Here is a 26,280-nt window from a genome sequence, read left to right as displayed (position 1 = left end):
TCTTGTGCTATAATCTGATGAGTGTAATTCGGAAAGCATAATTCAACTACCAAAGAGGTGTACGCGCTTCAAGAATTGCAGGGAGTTGGGCTTGCAATTAGAGACTGTTTAGAACTTTCAACTAGTTGGTGGCTAGAGTGACATCCAGCACTAACTAAGGAACAATTATATAAAGTAAAAAAATACTCCAGCTTTCGCTTTCAGCTACTCGCCCGTCCAGTTGAACATTGCACGGTCCAAATGTAGGTTGCCAAGAAAATTGAACGGCTGCATATATGCATCTTCTGTGGTGCCAACAGACATAAGTTGGCCAGGCAGAAAAGCCAAAATATCATAAACTTGCACCCTTTCAAATCTGTTCAAGTAGAAGCCCTCTTTCAGAAACGTTTAGCTGCTACTATACGTACCAGGCACCAGCCAGACTTTGTACACTAATCCCTGGAAGAATGTCAAATCGGTTGTTCAGTTAACCTAATCTGTGGAGGTTGCAGCCATGTGCACCTACACGACCGTTGGAACCGCGATCTCATAGGTATGTTAACACCACAATCATTCTCATTCTCTCCATCATTGCTCACCTCATTCATAAGCTAACTAGATTCCTATTTAAGCACCACCATTGTCGCAATCATTCCTCACCTCCAAACCCACTCGATCGCCACAATATCTAGCAAGCTATCTGCTGCGAGAGAAGCCCAACCATCTGATCGCCCCAGCACAAAGATGGCAGCTGGGATGCGCTTAAGCTTACTGCAGCTGTTCGCCGCGGTTCTCGTGTTCTGCTTCGCGCCCGCCAAGTCCGGCTACTGGCTCCCGGCCCATGCCACGTTCTATGGCGGCGCCGACGGATCTGACACAATGGGTAAGCTATGTAGCCACTCAAGCCTTAACTCCGGCTTGCTCCCACACCATCAAAATATGCCCAATACTATTTATTTACAAAATTTAATAGTCCTGCTATGGTTGTTTGTGACGAGTAAGGTGTTGCTGAATGGTATTCAGTACAAATGTCCCGTAAAATTATGAAATATCCGGCTATTACTGATTTGGAGGATTGTCATTGCCGCTATTGGCATAGCTCGCTATTTAAAATTAGGAAGGTTTACCACCTGGTACGCAATGCAATGAATGTGTGCATGTCTGACAATACTGTGTTTTGCATGTCCAACGTGCAGGTGGCGCGTGTGGGTACGAGAACTTGTACAACGCGGGGTACGGGATCAACAACGCCGCGCTAAGCACGGCGCTGTTCAACAACGGCTTGTCGTGCGGACAGTGCTACCTCATCACGTGCGACACTAGCAAGTCAGACATGTGCAAGCCCGGCACGTCCATCACCGTGTCCGCCACCAATTTTTGCCCTCCCAACTGGGCTCTCCCCAGCGACAATGGCGGGTGGTGCAACCCTCCACGTGTCCACTTCGACATGTCCCAACCCGCCTGGGAGAACCTCGCCATCTACCGCGCCGGCATCGTCCCCGTCCTCTACCAGCAGGTCGCGTGCCAGAGGCAGGGCGGCCTGCGCTTCACCATGAACGGCTTCAACTACTTCGAGCTTGTGCTAGTGACCAACATGGCCGGGAGCGGGTCGGTCAAGAGCATGTTGGTGAAGGGAACCAACACGGCATGGATCCCCATGTCCCAGAACTGGGGCGCTAACTGGCACTGCCTAGCCGGGCTGACAGGACAGGCCCTCAGCTTCGCCATCACCTCCTCCGGCGGCCAGTACAAGGTCTTCCAGGACGTGGTACCGGCCTGGTGGCTGTTCGGACAGACCTTCACCACCTGGCAGCAGTTCGACTACTAGCTATAACATTGTGTAATTTGTACTTACTATTATCAGTTTGCTTCGTTCAGATCGAACAAGCATGGAACTGTCCACACGCATATACATTATTCCCTTTTGATTGCTCAGCTTGTTGCCCATCGAGTCAGGGGAGCCAGGGCCAATAGAAGAGATAAAAGGTTGGAGGGGGCCAAATATATAAACGGATAAACCTAAAGCATATTAAGCTAACAATATTGGGGTGTTTGTAGAAAAAGAAATCATGGGGAGAGCCATGGTCCATGCTCACCCACCCCTGGCTCCGTCCCTCCATCGAGTGGCAGTAGATTTGAGTTGTAAAATCTGTAATCAACGACCACCATGCCATTATGGACTATTTGGCGTGGAACAATATCGACCCCCTCTATGTCTCCTCCACCTGGAACAATATATACTAGGAGTGGGCTTGCGCGCTTTGCTGCATCAAAGCGCGTTTTTCCTCGGTTTTTTGGTGAAAAAACCAAGTTTGTCGAAACCTATTAACATGGGGTTGGCATATTATGCCAACATCAGGAAAGTGGTGGCGACAACACATGCTGACTTTGATTTGATGGTGCTTCTCGAGTATTCTGTCTTGAGTTTCGAGCTAAAAAATCTAGGTCTGGCCCTAGTTAGTCGTACTTGGCAATGGCAATGTTTTTGCGCCATTACCTTGTTCAAGGCATTTCTCGAATTTTTTCAGACTTTATCTTCAAGTTGAAAACATAGGATTTGATATCTGGTGGTCGGATACGGTGACGATGCGCTTGACCATCATTCCTTTCCTGGAAGAGTTGCTCTTAGATAATATTTCTCCTTGTTTCTGTGATGTCTAAGAGATGGTTGGTGGGAATGGTCGTAGTTGAGGTTCGTTAATCGTTGTTTTGATCGCGCCAGAGTTTTTCCTTTCTTCTTCTTTTTCCTCCACCTAGGCAGAGCTCCAGTTTTGTATGACTTTTGCCATTGTCGATGTGATTCTTTGTGTATTAGTGTTGGCCATGTACATACTAGTCCTCCGAATACCAGACGTGTGCTAATTTTGTTTGTATCTCCTTAATACAATATTACTCTCTCCATTCCCTTATACAAGGCCACTTCGTTTTTGTGTCAAACTTTGACTTATAATTTTGGTCAACAAAATATGAATCATATGTCATAAAAAATATATCATCGAAAAGTTCTTTGAGATGTGCATCCAATGAAATACTTTTTCTGGCATACAACTCATTTTTTGTTGGTAAAATCAATGGTCAAAGTTAGACATAAAAATATAAAGTGGACTTGTATAAGGGAATGGATGGAGTATTTCATTTTGAGTGAATGAAATCCAGCCTTAACAAAAAACATAGTTCAACATCATTCTAGGTGACATTGTTAATGCAGCCCCAAGATCAAATCACAACTAATTTGCTCTTCCCGTCCTAAAACACACTTGACTCCTAATAATAACATGCATGAAATCAACAGAAAGTACTTAAATCAACCTCAAATTAATATTGACCTAACTAGAAAAGAAATCACACGGACACGTGTGGAAGTTCAGTTCCACATCTAACATTTCTGAGTTTTCTTGTAGACATACCGTGCAAACATAGACGCTCACATCTGAGCTATCAAATCTTGAGATTGATCAAGTCATCATAGATGCCTCATAGGCGATAGGAATGTTGTCTCTCATCGAACAAACATTGAGCTCCCTCACGTGAAGAGTACCATGTGCTATATTGACCTTATATGTCAGATAGCCACTACCAACTAGACTCTGTACTGATCTCCTCTTAACCTCCTAATTAATTTGATCCACCATTCTAAAAAATAAGTAAATAGTAATGATTTGATCCACTTTGCTGTTACCTTCCATCAATAGGATCTGCCTGCTTTGTTTTCTTCTTGTACTACAATGCACATCTACCTTGTTTCTTCAGTCCTGGCCACACAAAATAATGTGGCACCAAACTTCGCATAGTACCATAAAACCAGGCCTGCATAACACATACACATCAACTAGTTCATGACGTTGTCGGTTGGTAGGCTGGCCTCTCGATAGGCGAACAATCGATCTCTTCCTACTTGGGTTGCTATAAATGTTAGAAGGGAGAGAGAGGTTTGATGGAATAGTTGGATGTATTGCTTGAGCCTCGTGGGCATATATATAGGAGTACATGATCTACCTGGAGTACAAGGCAAGCCAGAATATTTCCTAGTTTAACCTATGTTTCCTAATACAATCACGTTACTCAACATCCCCCTGCAGTCACAACGGTAGCAACACAGACGGTGAGACTGGAGAAGAATCCAAAGGCAAGCCGACGGACACCCCCCCCCATAGTCGTAACGGTCGACGCATCGCGGAGTCGTGGCTGGAGTGGAAACCAACGTGGTTGCTCAAGCAGGCGGTAGCCCTTTGTGCCGTTTGTCGATGTAGCCGAGAGCGTGGGTGGTGGAGCCGTGGTTGAGGTAGCCGTGCGAAGAATGCCGTGGTCGATGTCGAGTCGGGGTGGCCGGTATCAAGGAAGTCGCCATGGAGCCACGGGCGCAAGGGGGCGCCGAGTTAGCATGGGCGCAGTGGTGTCGAAGTAGTGGTGCGCCGGGAAGAAGATGTTATTGACGACGCGTCGCGGCGGGTTTGCCAAGCCTGGGGACACATCGTAGACAAAGGCACGCATCGGTGTTGCCAGCACCGGGCATGCGTAGACGGACAAAGACGAAGTTGACGAAGCACTGCACCAGGCTTGCCAGGCCCGGGGAAACGTCGTGGACGAAGGCACACATCGGTGTTGCCAGCACCGGGCATGCATAAACGAGGACCTGCACAAGTTGTACGCCATGTCGGAGGAGTCAGAGAGGCCAGCATAGAAGGACTCGGTGACGGTTGCAGCGTCAATCAGCGCGGGGCCGATGTCGCCTGCGGTTGTCGGAGTAGACGAAGTGGTTGGAGTAGATGACGGCGACGCTGGCGACGGGCCGGTGCTGGACAAAGACGAAGGAGGTGGATGGGCGGCGGCTACGTGGGTAGTGGCGGCGGCGGCTAAAGAAGAGCGTCGGCGGCGGCCTGACGGCGGCGGAGGCGGCTAGGTTAGGAGCGTGGCGGCGGTGCTCGTAGTAGGCGAAGAACCCTGACAGCGTGATGAAGATCGGCGCAGACGGTGGCGTTCCCGCGCCAAGGAAGACAGCACGGCGCATACCAAGCGAAGTCAACGCGCGTGGACGACGAAGTGGACCGTGGGCCGCCGCGCTATGGCCCGAAGGGGCGACGCAGCGGCGGCGGGCAGGTCGGGGTGACTGCGGGAAGACCTCGGGGCGGCGGCAGGGACCGCGGGCCGCGGCGTGACAGCCCGAAGGGGCAGCGCGGCGGAGGAGCGCGGGTCGGTGCAACCGCGGGAATGGCCTCTGGACGACGGCGTGGACCAAGTGCCACGCTCGCTACGGCCCGACGGGGCGACGCAGTGGCGGCGCGAGGGTCGATGCTGCCATGGGGACGACCTGGAGCGGACGGCCTCTGGGCAGCGGTGGACCGCGGGCCGCAGTACTACGGTCCGAAGGGGCGACGCAGCAGTGACGCGGGTCGGTGCAGCTGGGAGAAGAACCACGGGGCAGCGGCGCTGCAGCCCGATGGGGCGACGCAGCGACAGCCCATTGCTCGATCGGTAGAGGGGCGCGCTGAAGTCGGGACGGTCTTCACGGGGCCTGCGGAGGCGCGCGTAATCGACGGGCCAGGTTGGTCGCACGACATAGATGTGACTCCCCCGATTCAATTGTACACTAATCATGCACGCAAATGTGTACGATCAAGATCAGGGACTCACGGGAAGATATCATAACACAACTCTAAAACATAAATAAGTCATACAAGCATCATAATACAAGCCAGGGGCCTCGAGGGCTCGAATACAAGTGCTCGATCATAGACGAGTCAGCGGAAGCAACAATATCTGAGTACAGACATAAGTTAAACAAGTTTGCCTTAAGAAGGCTAGCACAAACTGGGATACAGATCGAAAGAGGCGCAGGCCTCCTGCCTGGGATCCTCCTAAACTACTCCAGGTCATCGTCAGCGGGCTGCACGTAGTAGTAGGCACCTCCAGTGTAGTAGGGGTCGTCGTCGACGGTGGCGTCTGGCTCCTGGGCTCCAGCATCTGGTTGGGACAACCAGAAAGAAGGAAAGGGGAAAAATGGGGGAGAAAGCAACCGTGAGTACTCATCCAAAGTACTCGCAAGCAAGGATCTACACTACATATGCATGGGTATATGTGTAAAGGGCCATATCAGTGGACTGAACTGCAGAATGCCAGAATAAGAAGGGGATAGCTAATCCTGTCGAAGACTACGCTTCTGGCAGCCTCCGTCTTGCAGCATGTAGAAGAGAGTAGATTGAAGTCCTCCAAGTAGCATCTTCAAGTAGCATCTCCAAGTAGCATCTCCAAGTAGCATCTCCAAGTAGCATCTCCAAGCAGCATCGCATATCATAAACCTACCCGGCGATCATCTCCTCGTCGCCCTGTAGAAAAGCGATCACCGGGTTGTCTGTGGAACTTGGAAGGGTGTGTTTTATTAAGTATCCGGTTCTAGTTGTCATAAGGTCAAGGTACAACTCCAAGTCGTCCTGTTACCGAAGATCACGACTATTCGAATAGATTAACTTCCCTGCAAGGGTGCCCCAACTTACCCAGCACGCTTGATCCCATTTGGCCGGACACACTTTCCTGGGTCATGCCCGGCCTCGGAAGATCAACACGTCGCAACCCCACCTAGGCAAAACAGAGAGGCCAGCACGCCGGTCTAAACCTAAGCGCGCAGGGGTCTGGGCCCATCGCCCTGAGCACACCTGCACGTTGCGAGGGCGGCCGGAAGCAGACCTAGCCTAGCAGGCGTTCCAATCCAATCCGGCGCGCGCCGCTCCGTCGCTGACGTCTGAAGTGCTTCGGCTGATACCACGACACCGGGATACCCATAAGTACTCCCGCGTAGATGGTTAGTGCGTATAGGCTCGTAACCAACTCAGATCAAATACCAAGATCTCGTTAAGCGTGTTAAGTATCCGCGAACGCCGAACAGGGCCAGGCCCACCTCTCTCCTAGGCGGTCTCAACCTGCCCTGTCGCTCCGCCACAAAGATCCACATAGAGGGCCGTCGGGACAAAGGTCCTTTCAGCCCCCAATCTGTGAATCACTCGCGGGTACTCTTCGAGCTGACCCGACTTTAGTCACCATCTGTATAGTATGTATGTATGTATAGTATATACCCGTGATCACCTCCCGAGTGATCACGGCCCAATAGTATAGCAAGGCAGACTGACAAGAATGTAGGGCCAATGATGATAAACTAGCATCCTATACTAAGTATTTAGGATTACGGGTAAAGGTATCAACAGTAGTAACAAGGACAGGCTATGCATCAGGATAGGTATAACAAAAAGCAGTAACATGCTACACTACTCTAATGCAAGCAGTATAGAGTAGAATATGCGATAACTGGTGATCAAGGGGGGGGGGGGGGCTTGCCTGGTTGCTCTGGCAAGAAGGAGGGGTCGTCAACTCCGTAGTCGAACTGGGCAGCAGCAGCGTCGGTCTCGTAGTCTACCGGAGAGAAGAGGGGGAAGAAACAATGAATACAATGCAAACAAATGCATATCGATGCATGACATGACAAGTAACGATGCTAGGTGTGCCCAATCGCGGTAGTAGGTGATACCGACGAAGGGGGAAACATCCGGGAAAGTATTCCCGGTGTTTCGCGTTTTCGGACAGATGAACCGGAGGGGGAAAGTTGCGTGTTTGGTACGTTAGATGTGTGTGGTGGACGAACGGACGGTGTAACCGGATTCGTCTCGTCGTTGTGAGCAACTTCCATGTACAAAGTTTTTTCATCCGAGCTACGGTTTATTTTATATTAATTTTCAAAGTTTTAATTCATTTTTAGAATTATCAGAATTAATTTAATTAGGAAATGCCATTATGATGTCAGCATGACATTAGGGTGATGTCAGCAGTCAACAGTCAGTTGACTTGGTCAAACTGGCGCGTGGGTCCCGCATGTCATTGCCTCATACACTAACTAATAGAATATCTAACTAATTAGATTAGCTAATATTAGTTAGACTAATTAACAAATAATTAACTTAATTAAAATACCTAATCAACTAATTAATTAATTAAAATTATTATTTTTATTATCTTTTTTTTACTGACAGTAGCACTGGGCCACCGGACAATGTCCAGCCGGACACGTCCAGGGCAGCACCACACATGGCCGGACAATGTCCAGGCCACACCCTTTGGCGCGCCGGACATGTTCGGGCTGGGCGGGGCACGCACGCAGCCAACAGCCATGGCCGAGCCGGTCGGTGCGGTAGCCGCTAGGGTGCCGAAGGGGGTGAAGGGGGGGCTGTTGGGCGGAGGCAGGCGAGGTGGCGGGGGGGGGGGGGGTCGGCCGGAGCAGCGGGCGGCCGGGTGGCATGGCCGGCGACGCGTGGTCGTGCGGCGGTGGGCGAGGCCAGCAGGGGGGCGCAGCGAGGCGAAGCAGAGGCCGCGGTGCACGGCGGGGTGGCCGCGGGCACCAGGCCGCGGGGAAGGCTACGGGGCAAGGGTCGGGCGGAGCTGCGGGAGCACGCGGGCGAGCGAGTCCCGTCGAGGACGATTCCGGCGTGGGTCAGAGAGGGAGATGGGGGTGGCGCTCACAAGGGGTTGCAGGGGACTGGGCAGCGGGGCGCGAGGAGGAAGACGGGGACGCCGGCGACGTAGGGGAGGCAGTCCGGCGAGGTGGTCTCCGGCGACGGCGTCGAGCGCGTGGAGGTCGTTCGGGGAGGATTGGTGGAGCGAGGCGGCGGCGATGGCGTTCCGGCGACGGAGTGGTGGGGCGGGGCAGCCCGGCGACGATGGGGCGGCGTCGGGCCCCGGCGTCGGGCTCGGGGGCAAGGGGATCGGGGCGAGGTGCGTTGGAGCGCCCCCGATCCAGATCGCGCGGGGGGAAATGAGAGTGGGGATCGTGGGGAAGGGGGTTAGGGTTTCGGTGCCCCCCGGGAGGGGTTAATGGCCTGGGTCTGGGCCGGCTGTGTGGCTAGTTGGGCCTCCTGGCCCAGGGGAGAGGGGGGTTCTCTTTTTTTTTCTTTTTTTTCTGGTTTTAATCTTTTCTTTTATTTACTTTATTTGTTTCTGTTTCCCTTTTCTTATTTAATAGTTTATAGTTTTTAGAAAAAGTGAAACTCACCTCTCAATTAGATTTGTAAAGTCAACTGTTCTCACAAAAAGTTTGGGACAAAAGTAAAGTACCTTGTATTCTCTATTAATTAAAAAGAACATTTAAGTTATTGTTTCGGTCATTGTTTTATTTATTTTAGTGCCTCTAATTATTTTATAATGATGTGGATCCTCCACCGTAATTACTTATGATTTATCCGACACAACCCGATCAATTTAGTTTTAATATTTGAAAACCTTTGTTGTTTGCCTATTTTTGAATTTGAATTTCGAATCAGTTTTGAACTAACGCGAGATTAACAACAGTAACTGTGGTGACGTGGCATCGTTAACGTGGGATTACTGTAGTCTAATTATCCGGGCGTCACAATAGATGAGGCGGATCGCGACGGCGGGCGGGTGATCAATCCGATCGTGCGCGAGGTCGGGGACGCCGCTCGGTGGAGGCGTGGTGGCAGCAGAGTCCGAGATGAAGCCGGCGGCGACGGGCGGCAGGGCGGCTATGATTGGCCGCATCATGGCGCGAGGCCGCCGGGTCGGGGTGATGCAGGAGTCTCGATCGGAGCAGGGCGGTGACGGCCGGCGTAGATCGACGGACGGTCCGTCGCGCGAACGGCGGCAGTGTAGGACCGCCGCATGACGCGAGGCCGCCGGGTCGGGGCGACCGGCGGGCTGACGCGCGATCGGTGAAGACGCCGGCCGATCGCGCTGATGTTGGAGTTGAGGCGCACGGGTTCAACAGCGGTGGTGGGCGACGCAAACCGGATCACATTGACCGAAAAACCAAAAAGAAGACGCCGATCAAAGCGATCGGCGAGAGAGACAAAACCCGGATTAAAGGATCAGGAAAAAAAACTCTCCAGGACAGCCGGCCAACACGGCCGGCGCACGAACCCTAGATACGGGCGGCACGGCCCCCGGCGGCGGTCATGGAGGCCGACCGCCCCGAGGGTGGCGTGCGGGTACAGAAGCGGCGACAGCTAGGGTTTAGGATCGACTTGCGACATATATCATGTTAGAAGGGAGAGAGAGGTTTGATGGAATAGTTGGATGTATTGTTTGAGCCTCGTGGGCATATATATAGAAGTACATGGTCTACTTAGAGTACAAGGCAAACCAAAATATTTCCTAATCTAATCTATGTTTTCTAATACAATCACGTCACTCAACAATAAATACCCAAGCGGACAAGCCATCTTCCTCAGTCAGTCACTTCCAACGATAACCAAGCATGAGTTACCTTCCTAGCCAACTCCGGTCCCTGGCTAATCACCTGCGTACACGGCTTGAAGGGATCTGTGGCCGCCCGGCAATGCCTAAGGTGTTGCCGGCGGTGCTTTGGTCACTTGCTGTGGTGCTTACACTTGGAGCATCAGCTTACATTTGGAGCATCAACTACTCCAAGCATATTAAAATCTACGATTTCTACGTAAGTCTACTTTAAATGATGTACTCCCTTCGTTCCTGAAAATGATGTATTCTCTCCGTTTCTAAATATAAATATGTTTAGAAATTTCGCTATGAACTATATACGGATATATATAGAAAGTGATAGTTTAAAAGATAGATTCACTTATTTTGTTTTGTATGTAGTCTTTTATTAAAATATATAAAAAGACTTATATTTAAGAACAAAGAAAGTATATATGTACATCTTTTCTCACCATGTGTATTTTAATTACCTAAAATCTAAAAAACGGCCGGCCATCAATTAATAGAAACGGGTGGCTGATTCCTGGCCACACGATCGTGCCCAATCGCCCCGCGCGTGCGTCAGGTGCCACCTTGTCGGGGCCCTCACCTCCCCGTCCTCCTCTTCCCCACCTCGCCCGACTACATCGGCATCTCCGCTGCCGCGCCCAACCTCGCTTCGTCCTGCCGCTGCTCGTTCTCCCCAAATCTCTGTGGAGATGTGGGGCCTGTCCCACGCTCCGCCTCTGCCTCCCGGGATCAGAGCCCCCCCGCCCCGACCGCGACAGCTCCATTGACGTGGCCCCGGTGCTCACAGTCAGACCCGTCTCCCACGAGGCCATCTCCAGGCGCGCCTCCCCCGCCGCGGTTGTTCCGTTGCCGCAGCCACTACCTCTCATCAGGCAGCAGCAGCAACAACAACAGCTCAGGGAATAACACAGGTAAGGGGAGGAACGGGACGAACAAGGGGAAAACTGGGGTTGGTCAATGACTGGAAAGCAAATTCAGATTCTCTTCTCGCTCCTTTCCTTCCTGCAACCACATCCTCTTTCTCACTCCATTTTCTTTCTCTGTAGCAGTACAAATATAGAGCACTACAGCAAGAATTCAAGAGCTGGCAGTGCAGGGAGAGAGGGGTCAAGAGCTATGCAAGCTGTAAGAAAACGGCAGCCATGAGAGAGAAAAGGGAGATGAACGGGAGAAGAAGGCTGAGCAAATGACCAAACCAAACACGAGGACGTATCCCATTTGATTGAGAAGGAACCTACAAGATCTAGGTACAAACTAGGCTGCTGGCACACCACCACCACAGAGACGGCCGTGCACCACCACCACCACCTCCCCCCTACACTCCGGCGACATGGAGAAGGTGCAGGTGTTCCCTGCGGTGTCTCCTCTCTCTCCATAGTTGCCATGGATGCCTGGAAAGAATTTAAGAACAGGTACGAGCTAGCCAAGGGATTAACAGAGTCCAGCACCTAACCATCTGACCAGTCTTGTGATGCATCTTTGTGCCTTTCTACGTTCCGGTGACAAAGAGAAGTACATCATCGTTGCATACACACTGATGTTTAGTTGGTTTGTAATGTAGTTTAGTTGCACACATATTGATGTTTAGTTGGCATGAAGACCAGTTGCATACACATTGATGTTTAGTTGGCTTGTAATGTAGTCTAGGTGCACACATATTCATGTTTTGATTGGTAGGAAGACTAGTTGCACACACATATGCTCAGTTGGCTTGTAATTTAGTCAAGTTGCACACACATTGATCTTTAGTTGGCAGGACACTAGTTGCACACACATATATGCAGTTGACGCGACAATGTAGTCTAATTGCACACACATTGATATTTATTTGGCAGGACTAGTTACACACATATATGCTCAGTTGGCGCGGCAATGTAGTCTAGTTGCACACATATTGATGTTTAGTTGGCATGACTATTGGCACACACATATACTCAGTTACCATGGTAATGTAGTCTAGTTGCACACAATTAATGTTTAGTTGGCATGACTATTTTTGGCACACATATGCTCAGTTGGCGCGGTAATATACTCTAGTTGCACACGCATTGATGTTTAATTGGCAGGACCATCCGCACATTAAAATGCTCAGTTGGCGCGGTAATATAGTCTAGTTGCACACATATTGATGTTTAGTTGGCAGGAAGACTAGTTCGTCAAAACATCCCCATGCGGGATCTACTTTTGAAGAGCACGTCGCAAGGGTTTCAACGATGAAAACAAATCTGAATTTCGACACGCGGTTTAGATGATATGTATTTTACAATTTTAAAAACCGAAAATTAATGCATAAAGGATGAACATGAGAAACATTAATACAGCAGCATGCAGACATTCATGATAAAAGACCACATAAAATGATTAATTAACAGTGTCTTTTTAGCACTTTTGCAGTAGTAATTTTTCCTTCTTTAGTACTCCCTCCGTCCGCGAATAAGTGTACATCTAGCTTTTGTTTTAAGTCAAAGTTTTAATACTTTGACCACCTTTCTAGAAAAGAGTAAAAGCATTTATGGCACCAAATTAGTATCACTAGATTCGTTTTGAAATGTACTTTCATAATATATCAATTTGATGTCATATATGTTACTACTATTTTCTATAAAGTTGGTCAAAATTTTAAAACTTTGACTTAAAGCAAAAGCTAGATGTACACTTATTCGCGGACAGAGGGAGTATGCGGTAGACTAGACTTTCCTAGGACAGGGCAGTCGGGACCAGGGGCCGGCCGCTCGCTCGCGAGAGCTAACCAGCCTCCGGCCGCCAGTTAGACGAGTCCTTTTGATTACGTACGTGTATGCATGTATGCACGAAATGAACTACATAACGATGGACATGCATACATATACATTTTGCAGGTCAAGGAGAGTAACTACGCAAGGATCTGCGAGCAGAAAAGCATGCTCACCGTGAACGGCCAGTTCCCCGGCCCGACGATCACCGCGTGGAAAGGGGAGGTCTTCATTGTCAACGTCTACAACCAGGGCAATAAACCCATCACCATCCACTGGTAATTAATCATATAAATATAATTAAATAGGTGATCCTAACAAATTAGTTTCTCTTAACATGTATATACGTTATATATGTCACATCAACATCTGGAAGCACATGTCACCTCAACATGGAAGCATGCAGGTGAAAATGTTCGTCTCAACATGCCACTATGCATGAAAAAAACTATCTGTTCAACTAAGCTACTTATATTCAGTAAATAGTTTATAACTGTAATATAATCAACTATAATAAATCATTTATTTTAAGTTGCAACTCAATTAATCTGATCCTCACAAATTAGTTTCTCTTAACATGTGTATACGATTATATATGTGCACATCAACATCTGGAAGCACATGTCACCTCAACATGGAAGCATGCAGGTGAAAATGTTCGTCTCAACATGCCACTATGCATGAAAAAAACTATATGTTCAACTAAGCTACTTATATTCAGTAAATAGTTTATAACCATAATATAATCAACTATAATAGATCATTTATTTTAAGTTGCAACTCAATTAATCTAAATATTCATGTTATATACAATCAAATCCTACTGAAATATACGACAACCAATTTAAGCAGAAACACATGAGGTATCATCTAGTTACATTCATCTACTTCCTCCGACCGGGTTCACATGTCTCCTTTGTATTTTGTTCAAAATTCTGACTATAGATTTAACTAGAAAATTTAAATTAAATATCACAAAATTTGTATTACTGGATTCGTATTTGAAAGAAGTTTCGAATGATATTACTTTTACTACGTAAAATTTATATTTTACAAATTAAATTTATGGCCAAAGTATGACATAAAATACAAGTGTGGCTAGTAAACCCAAACGGAGGGAGTGCATTGCGTTCATCTACACATTGCCATGCATATGTAACTAATGGGTTTGTTCAAATGATTTGCAGGCATGGAGTGGACCAACCACGAAACCCCTGGCACGACGGCCCAGAGTTCATAACGCAGTGTCCCATCAAACTCGGTGCCAACTTCACGTGCACCTCGTCCTATCGGAAGAGGAGGGTGCACTCTGCTGGCATCCGCACACCGAGTTTCATCGTGCTAGTGTCCATGGCGCCATTAACATCCACCCCAAGCACGGCACTGACTAGCCCTTCAAGAAGCCGCACAAGGACATACCCATCATCCTTGGTGTGTACACGTTCAATGTTACAGTTTGTTGCAATCGTGTATATATATTTATGATACACGCAAAATATGTGGTGCATGGGATTCTGATACCTATGCATGCAGGTGAGTGGTGGAAAGCCAACGTGAGTCATATTTTGGAGGAGGCCCTACGTACCGGCAGTGGCATTAATATCTCCGATGCGACAACTATTAATGGCCAACCTGGAGACCTATTTCCGTGCTCCGAGGAGAACACTTTCAAAGTGTCCATGAAGAGCGGCAAGACGTACCTGCTACGGATCATCAACGCCGGACTCACCAACGATCTTTTCTTCGGCGTCGTCGAGCACTTCTCACTATTGTCGGCACCGACGGCCGCTACTTAAAGCCATTCACTGTCAAGCACATCATGATTTCGCCTGGACAGACAATGGATGCACTTCTCCAGACTGACCGTTCATCGAATGGCAGCTACTACATGGCCTCGCGGACAATTGCATCAAGAACCAACTTGGTGTACAACAACAGCACTGCCACGGCCATCCTGGAATACATGGATGCGCCGCCCATTGCACGATCGGAACCATACTTCCCCAACCTTCCAGCAAGCGACAACATAACTGCAGCCACAGAGTACACATCCCAGCTCCGGTCCCTAGCTTAATATCTGCTTTTAGTTTGATTGATTGGGTGTGTGGTTCATGCATTGCCACTTTGACCGCCATACAGTGTGGGGGATGAGCACTGTGTTCATCGTGAAGGAAGGCAACACTCCTGAATCTAAAATGAGGCCTCCTCCTAATAACATGCCTAACTGCCACATGAGCGGTGATGACATTGGGCAGTACAACCGAGAAAATACGTATTACATTTACCGAATGATTTACTTGTTTAATTATTCCGTGTCGTTGCTGTTTTAACCAAGGTGCGCAATAAGCGGGTCAACTGAAGTCATAGTACTTAGTGGTGAATGTCTTTATTTTGCCTGCATATACTTCTTTTTTTGCGGTGTTTATTTTGCTTTCATTCGGCTGAGAGAAAAATGTCTTATATCTATAGTTTGTTTGTCATACGATTATAAATTTAATCAGTGATATGTTTTCCTACTTATAATCGGTGTTATGTGCCGGCATGGAAATGACATATCCGTAACCCAATAACTACAACGGATACACAGGTACGTACATGACAAAACAAATGAGCTGCCGTAGCTCGTGTGCCGTGGACGTGTTCCAAGAAAAGTGGAAAGTCACTGCTGGTGAAGGGGCAGGGGATCACACAGGGCCGTCTTTAGGAATTTGGGGGCTCGGGACAAAATACAAAATGGGGTCCTAAATTTTCTTAATTTCGTATAACTAAAGAAGTATCCAAAGAATATCTACACCGGCCAAATAATACCTCGCTAGGCAAGGAACGCCTCATGCCAAAGCATACATAAATTTGCTCAATTATAAGCAGTTATTTTTTATAATAGTCGGTTAGGTGATTCTTTTTTTGTTGGAAACTAGATTTCGTGCACTTTCCAACCCAATTGGAATCAGCTTCAAATTCGTCCGGAGCGTTGAGTTGTGGACGAAACAATTTGATGCTGCAGCAGAATCCGAGTCAAACTACAAGTTCAAAGGTGTTACATCACCTCCACTTGGGCCCATTGGCCTTGTACGACCTAGATTTAGTTTTAGGCTGCCTTGGGACGTCCTCCCACCTCCTTGGCCGCCACCCCTTGCTCCTATATAAGTAGATCCATCTAGTAGCTTTTCCTTGGGTTTTGTTTAGATTAAAAGTTCGCCATAGCTGCAACTTCGCGTACTTCGTTTGTGTTCAACAACCAGACAAAGGCGTCACAGAACCCCACCTTGATCAATAAAGCTTTCATCTTATATTCGCAATATCCAGATTGCAATCTCAGTTTCTTGCTTGTTCTTTGTTTGCTCGCGGGAAACAGACCCTCGTGGTCAGGTTGATCGTGCTCCGGCGTGGTCAATAATCTCTCGGAGTTGGTTTAGCGATTGCTAAGGCGCGACGTCCTCGCACGTTCGTAGTCGGATCGTCAAAGTCGACTGCCACCAAAGCTATATCCATCATCTCATCGAAAGACGGGACACCTTAGCCTCTATCAAGATGATGAGGACATGACTACCTTGGATATGACCAAAAATATTGCATATATGCATATTTGTCAGGTGATTTCTAGTGCAAACTATTCAATAATCTATTTATGTTATCCAGAACAAAAATACTTCACACACTTTTGTGTTTTGTCTAATTGCAGGTGTATGGGACATTTGTACAATCCACATACGAAGATAAGGAAAAAAGAGGTGTTTATTTGCTGTCCAAAAAGTTCTCTCACGTCACTTTTGGCCCAAGAGAAGATAGAGTCCAAGTCTCTCACGTTCTGGATTCAGATTCGGACTGCACAGACATACCTGACTCAAAACGCACACAAGTTTTTTATACGGACTCCGAATTGGGTGATTCTTTTTTTTGTTGGAAACTAGATTTCGTGCACTTTCCAACCCAATTGGAATCACCTTCAAATTCGTCCGGAGCGTTGAGTTGTGGACGAAACAATCTGATGCTGCAGCAGAATCCGAGTCAAACTACAAGTCCAAAGGTGTTACATCACCTCCACTTGGGCCCATTGGCCTTGTACGACCTAGATTTAGTTTTAGGCTGCCTTGGGACATCCTCCCACCTCCTTGGCCGCCACCCCTTGCTCCTATATAAGTAGATCCATCTAGTAGCTTTTCCTTGGGTTTTGTTTAGATTAAAAGTTCACCATAGCTGCAACTTCGCGTACTTCGTTTGTGTTCAACGACCAGACAAAGTCGTCACAGAACCCCACCTTGATCAATAAAACTTTCATCTTATATTCGCAATATCCAGATTGCAATCTCAGTTTCTTGCTTGTTCTTCGTTTGCTCGCAGGAAACAGACCCTCGTGGTCAGGTTGATCGTGCTCCGGCGTGGTCAATAACCTCTCGGAGTTGGTTTAGCGATTGATAAGGCGCGACGTCCTCGCACGTTCGTAGTCGGATCGTCAAAGTCGACTGCCACCAAAGCGATATCCATCATCTCATCGAAAGACGGGACACCTTAGCCTCTATCAAGTGGTATCAGTTTTCAGGTTGCTCGGTGAGAATTTCCAGTTTTTCCTAGATTAGATTTATTTTCTTACCTATTTTCCAAGAAAAAGCCACAAAACAAAAGTTAGATCTATTCATCCTTTGTCCTAGCCAGACTGAGCCTTTGCAATTTTCTTTTCATTGTTTGCATTATTGAATTATCGGTTGCATCGCCGTGTCGAGTTGCTGGTCTTAGTGTCTAGTTCCTTTAGAGTTTCGAGTTCTGTTCACATTAGTCACGCAGCCGCTGCATCATTATCCCATCCGCTGTCAACCATCCCATCCACCAATTTCCACCATGTGCTACGCACTGTTTATTGTCATAATCATAGTTGAGGTCACTCACATCTTCGCCTGATCGAATCTGCATCTTATCTAGTTTGTCTTGGAAAGAGGGAGAAAAAGAAGATAAAGAAAAAAAAGAGAGAAAAAAGGAAAGAAAAAAAAGAAAAAGAGGGAGAAGAAAAAGAAAAAAAAGGCGTGAGAAAAAAAAGAGAGAAAAAAAATTGGACCTATCTAGAATCAATCTCGTACCTGAATTCGGATTGGAATCTGTTTTGCGCACTGTTCAGTAAAACAGGTGTATCTTCCTCATACGAAGTCAGTTTTGGCTCCGTGAGTACTCAAATTGAAGATAGCGACGAGCCGCATCTAAATAGTTGCAGAAGCTAGTTCAATATTTGACACCTCAAAATCGGCTTCTAAATAGGTCTTTTTGCCCTCCGAAGTTCGTGAACACAACTTGTTTCAATTTTTCAGGCCAGTTTTAGAATTCTTTGACTCCTCATATCAACTCGGAATTGAGTGATTCTTTTTGCATTGGAAAGCTTGAGTTAGTAGCATTCTTTGAAAGAATTTATCAGAAAATTGTCTCAAACTTTTCAAGAGGAAAGTTGGAGAGAGAGTTGTTGTATATCCTGCTTGGCAGTTGTTTTTCATCATTATCTTCACTGCCGTTGTGATCTTCACTTATATCTTGCTGTCAAGAGCTACTTAGTATCCTTCATTGATGCTAGTTGTGCTACGCCGTGACCTCATTAGTGTTCTAGGCTCGCGTCTCTAGTCCGGTCTAGCCTAGGACCAGCACAGTACCATCGTTGAGCGTTTATTCAACATTACATCTTTGAATTGATTATTGCTAATCTTTTGCTACCATATATAGCCAACCCAGCTCCACATATTTCTACACCGTGTATACGTACGCTCCCCTGGCAATCGCTTTACTCAATATTCGGAGTTACTTGACACCGCTGGTTGCCGATCACCGCCTGCTGCATGGTAAGAACTTGTAAGACATTGATATTTGCTTTACTGTGAGCGTTTTACCACCACATCCTAGTAGTTATAGGAACATTATTTTTGGGTTTTGTTTCTTGTTCTACTAATCATGACAGGATCCAGAGTCAATTCATGGGCTTTGTCGATCGCGGGAGACGTGCCACCACCTTTGCAAATACCACAACCGTCACGAGAGGTGCACAAACATCCAAATGCACATGATCAGGTTAATGTATCTATACCACCATTTAATGGCCGTTTTAAACCTGCTTTATATATTGAATGGGAGTTCGACATAAAAAATATATTTGCTTCCCATAATTTCAATGAACATAAAAAGGTTAAGGTTGCGGTTGGTTCTTTCACTGGTTATGCTTTGGTTTGGTGGAGTGAATATTGTCGGTTACACCCTGATTATATACCTACTACTTGGGATGATTTGAAACTTGCCATGCGACATACTTTCGTCCCTGCTTATTATACTCGTGACATGATTAAGAAGTTGCAACACTTAAAACAAGGTAGTGAAACTGTAACAAAATATTATGATGATTTACAAACTACCTTGTTGCATTCCTCTTTAGAAGAAAGTGAAGATGATTTTATGGATAGATTTTGGGGAGGATTAAACCGTGATATTCAAGAGATACTAATTCATGAAGAGTGTTATCCTATGGACCATTTGTTTCATCTTGCTTGCAAAGCTGAACAGGAAATAAAACGACGTGTTGGCCACGAGGAGAACAAGCGCACGGTGCACATTCCAAGAGTTGATATGATTGTTCCTTCAACTACTAGGCATACTATGACAACCACATCCGTTGTTGTCAGGACTACATCACCTCCACCATGTGACACATCGCCCCCGAGAGTGGCTACATCATCTGAGTTGATCATAAGAGGTAATGACAAAGGTACTGATCTTCCATCTCTACATGAGAATGATGAATGCCTTGTCAATTTGAATGCACCATCTGATGAGCTACCCACTACTTTGATCACACCACCTATTTTAGAGGACTACGTTGATAATTTGACTTTGCCATGTGATCAAACAACTGAAATACCAACAATTTTGAGTGCACCCATTGAATTAACTATTGATGCAAAAGAACCAATGTTTAATCATTTTGATATGACCTCTAATCTTGGTGATGATTCTGTGTTGAATGACTTATTGCATGTTTGCTTATTTAAGCATGTTGTAGCATGTAAATTTGATGCAAGTAAGGTTTATTCACCAATGTTGGGATGGTTTAATGATGAACATTGTCAATCTTTTGAAATGAATAAGAGCTTCACTTATATGTGCAAACTGAGTTGCAATATTTTCATGCCTTCTACTTCTTGTGCTAATTTTTTGGCTTTAGATTTTATGAACTATGCAAGTTACTCATCTATTCATGTGTCATATATGCAAAAATCAAGGAAAGTAAAAATGGATGACATATACATATACAACATGTACACCTTGTCTCTTTTGTTAGCCACATTTCAAATTAAGCAACGCCGAGGACGGCTTTATTTTCAAGAAGGGGAGGATGATGAGGACATGACTACCTTGGATATGACAAAAAATATTGCATATATGCATATTTGTCAGGTGATTTCTAGTGCAAACTATTCAATAATCTATTTATGTTATCCAGAACAAAAATACTTCACACACTTTTGTGTTTTGTCTAATTGCAGGTGTATGGGACATTTGTACAATCCATATATGAAGATAAGGAAGAAAGAGATGTTTATTTGCTGTCCAAAAAGTTCTCTCACGTCACTTTTGGCCCAAGAGAAGATAGAGTCCAAGTCTCTCACGTTCTGGATTCAGATTCGGACTGCACAGACATACCTGACTCAAAACGCACACAAGTTTTTCATACGGACTCCAAATTGGGTGATTCTTTTTTTTGTGAGTATATATTAAATACACAAAATCGGACGAGGGCACTATTTTAGGTCAGCATAACCTAAAAACATACATAACCGACTATTATAAGCAGTTATTTGGACCGCCGGAGGAGAATACAATGTCCCTTGATGAGTCCAAAACTGAGGATGTGCCTCAGTTATCGGCTGCTGATAATGACATTCTAGTTGCCCCGTTCATGGAGAAGGAGGTTTTCGATGCTATCGCACAGATGAAAAATAATAAGGCTCCTGGACCGGATGGTTTCCCGGCTGAGTTCTATAAGAAGTGCTGGCACATTATTAAGGGGGATCTTCTACCTATGTTTCATGATCTGTTCTCTGGACAGCTTCAACTATTCCACTTGAATTTTGGGACTATCACACTACTTCCTAATAAGACGGATGCGGTCAGAATTGAGCAATTCAGGCCCATATGTCTCCTTAATGTTAGTTTCAAAATTTTCACTAAGGTCGGGACTAACAGGCTCACACAGATTGCGCATTCTATGGTGCAACAGTCCCAAACCGCTTTCATGCCGGACAGAAATATCCTTGAAGGGGTGGTAGTCCTGCATGAATCGCTCCATGAAATCCACTCCAAAAAATTAGATGGAGTGATTTTTAAAGTGGATTTCGAGAAAGCGTATGACAAGGTCAAATGGCCATTTCTCCAACAGTCTTTGCGTATGAAAGGCTTTGATGAAGCCTGGCGCAGACAGGTTCAATCATTTACGCAAAAAAGTAGTGTGGGAATTAGAGTTAATGATGACATAGGTCACTATTTCCAGACACATAAAGGCCTAAGACAAGGAGATCCGATGTCCCCTATCTTGTTTAACGTAGTGGTGGATATGTTGGCAGTCTTGATAGGAAGGGCTAAGGAAAATGGTCAAGTAGGTGGATTGGTGCCTCATCTTATTGATGGAGGTGTTTCTATCCTACAATACGCTGATGATACAATCATCTTTATGGAGCATGACTTGGCTAAGGCAAGAAATATGAAGCTGGTGTTATGCCTATTTGAACAATTGACCGGGTTAAAGATAAACTTTCATAAGAGCGAGCTGTTCTGTTTTGGTAGGGCCAAAGATGAACAGGATGCTTATAGGCAATTATTTGGATGTGAGTTGGGAGAGCTACCATTCTCATATTTGGGAATTCCTATCCACCATCGTAGGCTAACGAACAGAGAATGGAAGTGCATCGAGGACCGATTTGAGAGGAAACTGAGCTGCTGGAAGGGCAAGCTCATGTCATATGGAGGCCGATTAATCCTAATTAATTCGGTGCTCACAAGTATGCCGATGTTTCTTCTCTCGTTATTTGAGGTACCAGTTGGTGTTAGGAAGAGACTGGACTTCTATAGATCGCGGTTCTTTTGGCAGGGTGATGAGCTTAAAAGAAAATATAGGCTTGCTAAGTGGGATATCATCTGTAGACCGAAAGACCAAGGGGGTCTAGGTATTGAGAATCTAGAAATTAAGAATTAATGCCTTCTTAGCAAGTGGCTGTGGAAGCTTTCGTCGGAAAATGATGCTATGTGGGCTCAAATCCTTCGCGGCAAGTACCTCCAGTCAAAAACCTTGTCACAGGTCACAGTAAGGCCTACCGACTCGCCCTTCTGGAAGGGTCTCATGAAGGTCAAGCAGGCTTTGTTTAATAGGACAAAGTTTGTTGTTGGAAACGGCACGAGTACACGTTTCTGGGAAGATACTTGGCTCGGTGACACACCCTTAGCCATCCAATATCCCTCTTTGTACCGCATTGTTCAACAACGTGAGGTGTCCGTTGCATCGGTCTTTCAATCTATCCCCCTTAATATACAGTTCAGACGAGTGCTAGCGGGCAATCGTTGGGAAGAATGGCTCCGTCTGGTTAGGAGACTGATGGAAGTCCAGCTTTCTCAACAACCCGATGAATTAGGCTGGAAGTTGACTAAGTCTGGAGTATTCACGGTTAAATCAATGTATATTGATGTAATTAATTCGAACTCCATTCCTATGTCCAAACATGTGTGGGATGTCAAAGTTCCTTTGAAAATAAAAGTGTTTATGTGGTTTGTCCATAAACAAGTAATTTTAACTAAGGATAACTTGATGAAGCGTAATTGGACAGGACCTACTAGGTGTGGTTTCTGCGATCGGGATGAGACTATTAAACACCTATTTTTTGATTGCCCGCTGGCCAAGGTACTTTGGCAGACGGTCCACATTGCTTTCAATATCAAACCCCCGACTTCTGTTTATGCGTTCTTTGGGACATGGCTTAATGGGATTGAGTCTAACGTAGCGAGACATATTCGGGTTGGGGCTTGTGCTTTGTTGTGGACTATCTGGAATTGCAGAAATGATTTGGTCTTTAACAGAATATCATGTATACATTTTTTGCAGGTTTTATTCTGGACTACGGCACTGATTCGTTCGTGGTCGCCAATCACCCAGACGGAGGCCAGGGAGCATTTGGTTACTGGGTCTGTCCGCTGGGAGATGGTAGCTCGGGATATCTTCAACCGGTTTGGATGGCGGTCATGTAATAGGATAGGCATTTAGTGTTCCTATCTACTTTACCCAGCCGGTTGTGGCATCTTGATTTGGCTAGTTGTTGTTTCTAGCCTTTTTTGGCTCTGTGTGAGCTTTTTCTACTTTTCTACGACCATTGGAACCATGTTGGCACTACTTTATTTTTTAATAAGAGGGCCGTATGCATCGTGCTGATGTAGAGGCCGGGGTTTTTCCCCCTTTTCGAAAAAAATACATAAATTTGCTCGATTGCACAATGTATGTAGAACTGAAACTCAATGCTTAACAGTGGAACCAAATAGACTAAACATGAAAAAAGATAAAAATAATAATGAGTGACACAAAAGAATACCAAAGCAATTCCTCCCATATGTGTAGACACTCCTGTTGTTGCAGGTCACTAATGAAAATATGTCTTCATCTTATTTTTCTGTAGCATAGAATAAAATTGATATAAATATACATCAATTCGGGTTTCATCTAACAAAGACATCAGTTCAGAAATCAACACATACAGCATGTCAGTTTAACTTCAAGTGCATCTTTTATTGTCGTTTGCTTCTCCCAGTGCAAGAATCAGTAAATTACCCAGTGATTAGTGGCCGAGGCGGACCAACACCAGATTTGGAGGGGCAGCAAGTCCTGCATTCAGCGGAGGCAAGGCCAGCGCCCAGCGGCCAGTCCTCGCAAAAAAAAAGCGCCCAGCGGCCAGGCGGAGGTCGGGAATCACTGCATACACTAGTTACAAGCACGGAGCAGCTAGTAGGCGGAGCTAGACTGGGGGAGAGCGGACGCCAGCGGCGATCTGCAACAGACCAATACCCGTGGATTCATTGCAGAAGAGAGGCGGCGCGTCTGCGCAGGCGAGGGACTGGGGAGGGTCACGACCCTAGGGCTCAAGTTGTAGCGGGCGCCACCGAGGCAGATTACCTCTCGTTTTTTCTCCAACTTTTTTTTGAGACAAACTCCGAAGCTTTATTTATGACGTCACAATGTTTACATGGACGAAAGAGAGTCTGTCCGGCTGGTCCAACCAAACATGTCGGCCAACCGGAAGGGATAAAGGGTGCCTCGCGAGCTTGTGAGCCTCGATATTCGAGCTCCTAAATTCAAGACAAAAATTATAAAAGTGGAAAGATGAACTATGCTCTATTATTTCATGTATAACAGCTCCATACTCCATTTGGTTCTTCTCTCGGATGTCGTCAACCACCACCTTCGAGTCCGATGCCACTTTTATGTCTGTAACATTCAGATCATCAGTGAGGGCTAGTGCCTCCCTGACCGCCATGCATTCGAGTGTCGCTGGATCGGATAATGCCACCGAAGACCACAACCGATGCCCCCAAAACTGGCCAGTGCAATCTCTCGATATCGCCGCAACAGCTCCATGTTTCCTTCCCCTCCCAACTGCAGCATCAACGTTTATTTTTGTCAGCCCCGCCGGTGGAGCGATCCAGCCCGTTGGTCGCTGCACAGGAGCGCCAGGTTGCCTCACCGTGCCCGGATGAACAACCTTGAGCTCATTGATATAAGACTGGACAAAAGCATGGACTGAAAAAGGACTCTGGTAAATGTGTTCATGGATCGCCTTGCGTCGAGCAGCCCACAATGCCCAAAGTGTAACGACCAAGGTAGTAAACTCTTCATGCGGTAGAGCATTGTGCAAGGCAAAAAGCCAGCTCTTTGCATCAGTTTCTTCGTTCCTTCTCACCACATCGATGATCTGCTCAGAAGACATGGCCCAAGTGCTTCGGGATACTGTGCAATTAAGCAAAGCATGCCTCCAAGTATCTTCAGCTTTGTAAAGGCAGCACGTAGGTGTATCCGCCATGTTACGATGATGCAGAAGTGCCGCGGTCGGGGTGGTGTTCTTCGCAAATCTCCATAGGAAAATCTTCAGCTTCGAGGGTACTCTAATCCCCCAAAGCTTAATCCAGCCCTCACTATCTCCATGTGAATGAGATGGCCCTCCTTGCTCATACAACCAGGCTTCTCTGCTTAGTTTCTTCTGCTGAATCATACGGTACGCAGTTCTTATAGTGAAGAGATGGCCCTCCTTGCTCATACACCTCCTGTCCAAACTCCAAGCCCAAAAGTCCTCAATTTGTCTATTGCAAAGAGGAATTTGTAAGATTGTCTCCGCATCGATTGGAATAAAGGTTGGCCGAACCAGCGGTTCATTCCAAGAGCCTGTGGCGTGGTTGATAAGTTCTGAGACTAGGTGAGGTGGATCATGGGCCAGAGATGTTATCGGTCTCTTCATCACCGTGCGGGGTAGCCAGTTATCATGCCATATATCCGTGGTTTCCCCGTTTCCTATCCTCCTCACTAGTCCTTGCACCATTATGTCACGGCCATCTGATACGTCTCCAACGTATCTATAATTTTTGATTGCTCCATGGTATATTATCTATTGTTTTGGACATTATTGGGTTTTATTATCCACTTCTATATTATTTTTGGGACTAACCTATTAACCGGAAGCCCAGCCCAGAATTGCTGTTTTTTTGCCTGTTTTAGGGTTTCAAAGAAAAGGAATATCAAACGGAGTCCAAACGGAATGAAACCTTCGGGAACGTGATTTTCTCACCGAATACAAGTCAGGAGACTTGGAACCTATGTCAAGCCAGCTAACAGGAGCCCACGAGGTAGGGGGGCGCGCCAACGCCCCCAGGCGCGCCCTCCACCCTCGTGGGGCCCCTGTTGCTCCACCGACGTACTTCTTCCTCCTATATATATATCAACGTACCCCCAAATGATCAGAACATGAGCCAAAACCCTAATTCCACCGCCGTAACTTTCTGTATCCACGAGATCCCATCTTGGGGCATGTTCCGGAGCTCCGCCGGAGGGGACATCGATCACGGAGGGCTTCTACATCAACACCATAGCCTCTCCGATGAAGTGTGAGTAGTTTACTTCAGACCTACGGGTCCATAGTTAGTAGCTAGATGGCTTCTTCTCTCTTTTTGGATCTCAATAAAATGTTCTCCCCCTCTCTTTTGGAGATCTATTCGATGTAATCTTCTTTTTGCGGTGTGTTTGTTGAGACCGATGAATTGTGGGTTTATGATCAAGTCT

At 46.5% G+C, this 26,280-nt stretch overlaps 1 protein-coding gene and 1 pseudogene across 1 annotated transcript; both read left to right on the top strand.

Annotated features, from left to right (window-relative positions):
- Positions 1–655: 655 nt before the first annotated feature.
- Positions 656–1,807, top strand: LOC123181829 (expansin-A31). The gene is made up of 2 exons (XM_044594222.1): positions 656–862; positions 1,176–1,807. Exons 1-2 carry the CDS (start codon positions 724–726, stop codon positions 1,805–1,807), a joined length of 771 nt encoding a protein of 256 aa, XP_044450157.1. The 5' UTR covers positions 656–723.
- Positions 1,808–8,632: 6,825 nt separating this feature from the next.
- LOC123053402 (putative laccase-9) lies at positions 8,633–15,027 on the top strand (annotated as a pseudogene).
- Positions 15,028–26,280: the final 11,253 nt, after the last annotated feature.

This window comes from Triticum aestivum, chromosome 1A, assembly GCF_018294505.1.
Source record: "Triticum aestivum cultivar Chinese Spring chromosome 1A, IWGSC CS RefSeq v2.1, whole genome shotgun sequence".
Classification (NCBI taxonomy): domain Eukaryota; kingdom Viridiplantae; phylum Streptophyta; class Magnoliopsida; order Poales; family Poaceae; genus Triticum; species Triticum aestivum.
This window is presented reverse-complemented; position numbering and strand designations above follow the sequence as displayed.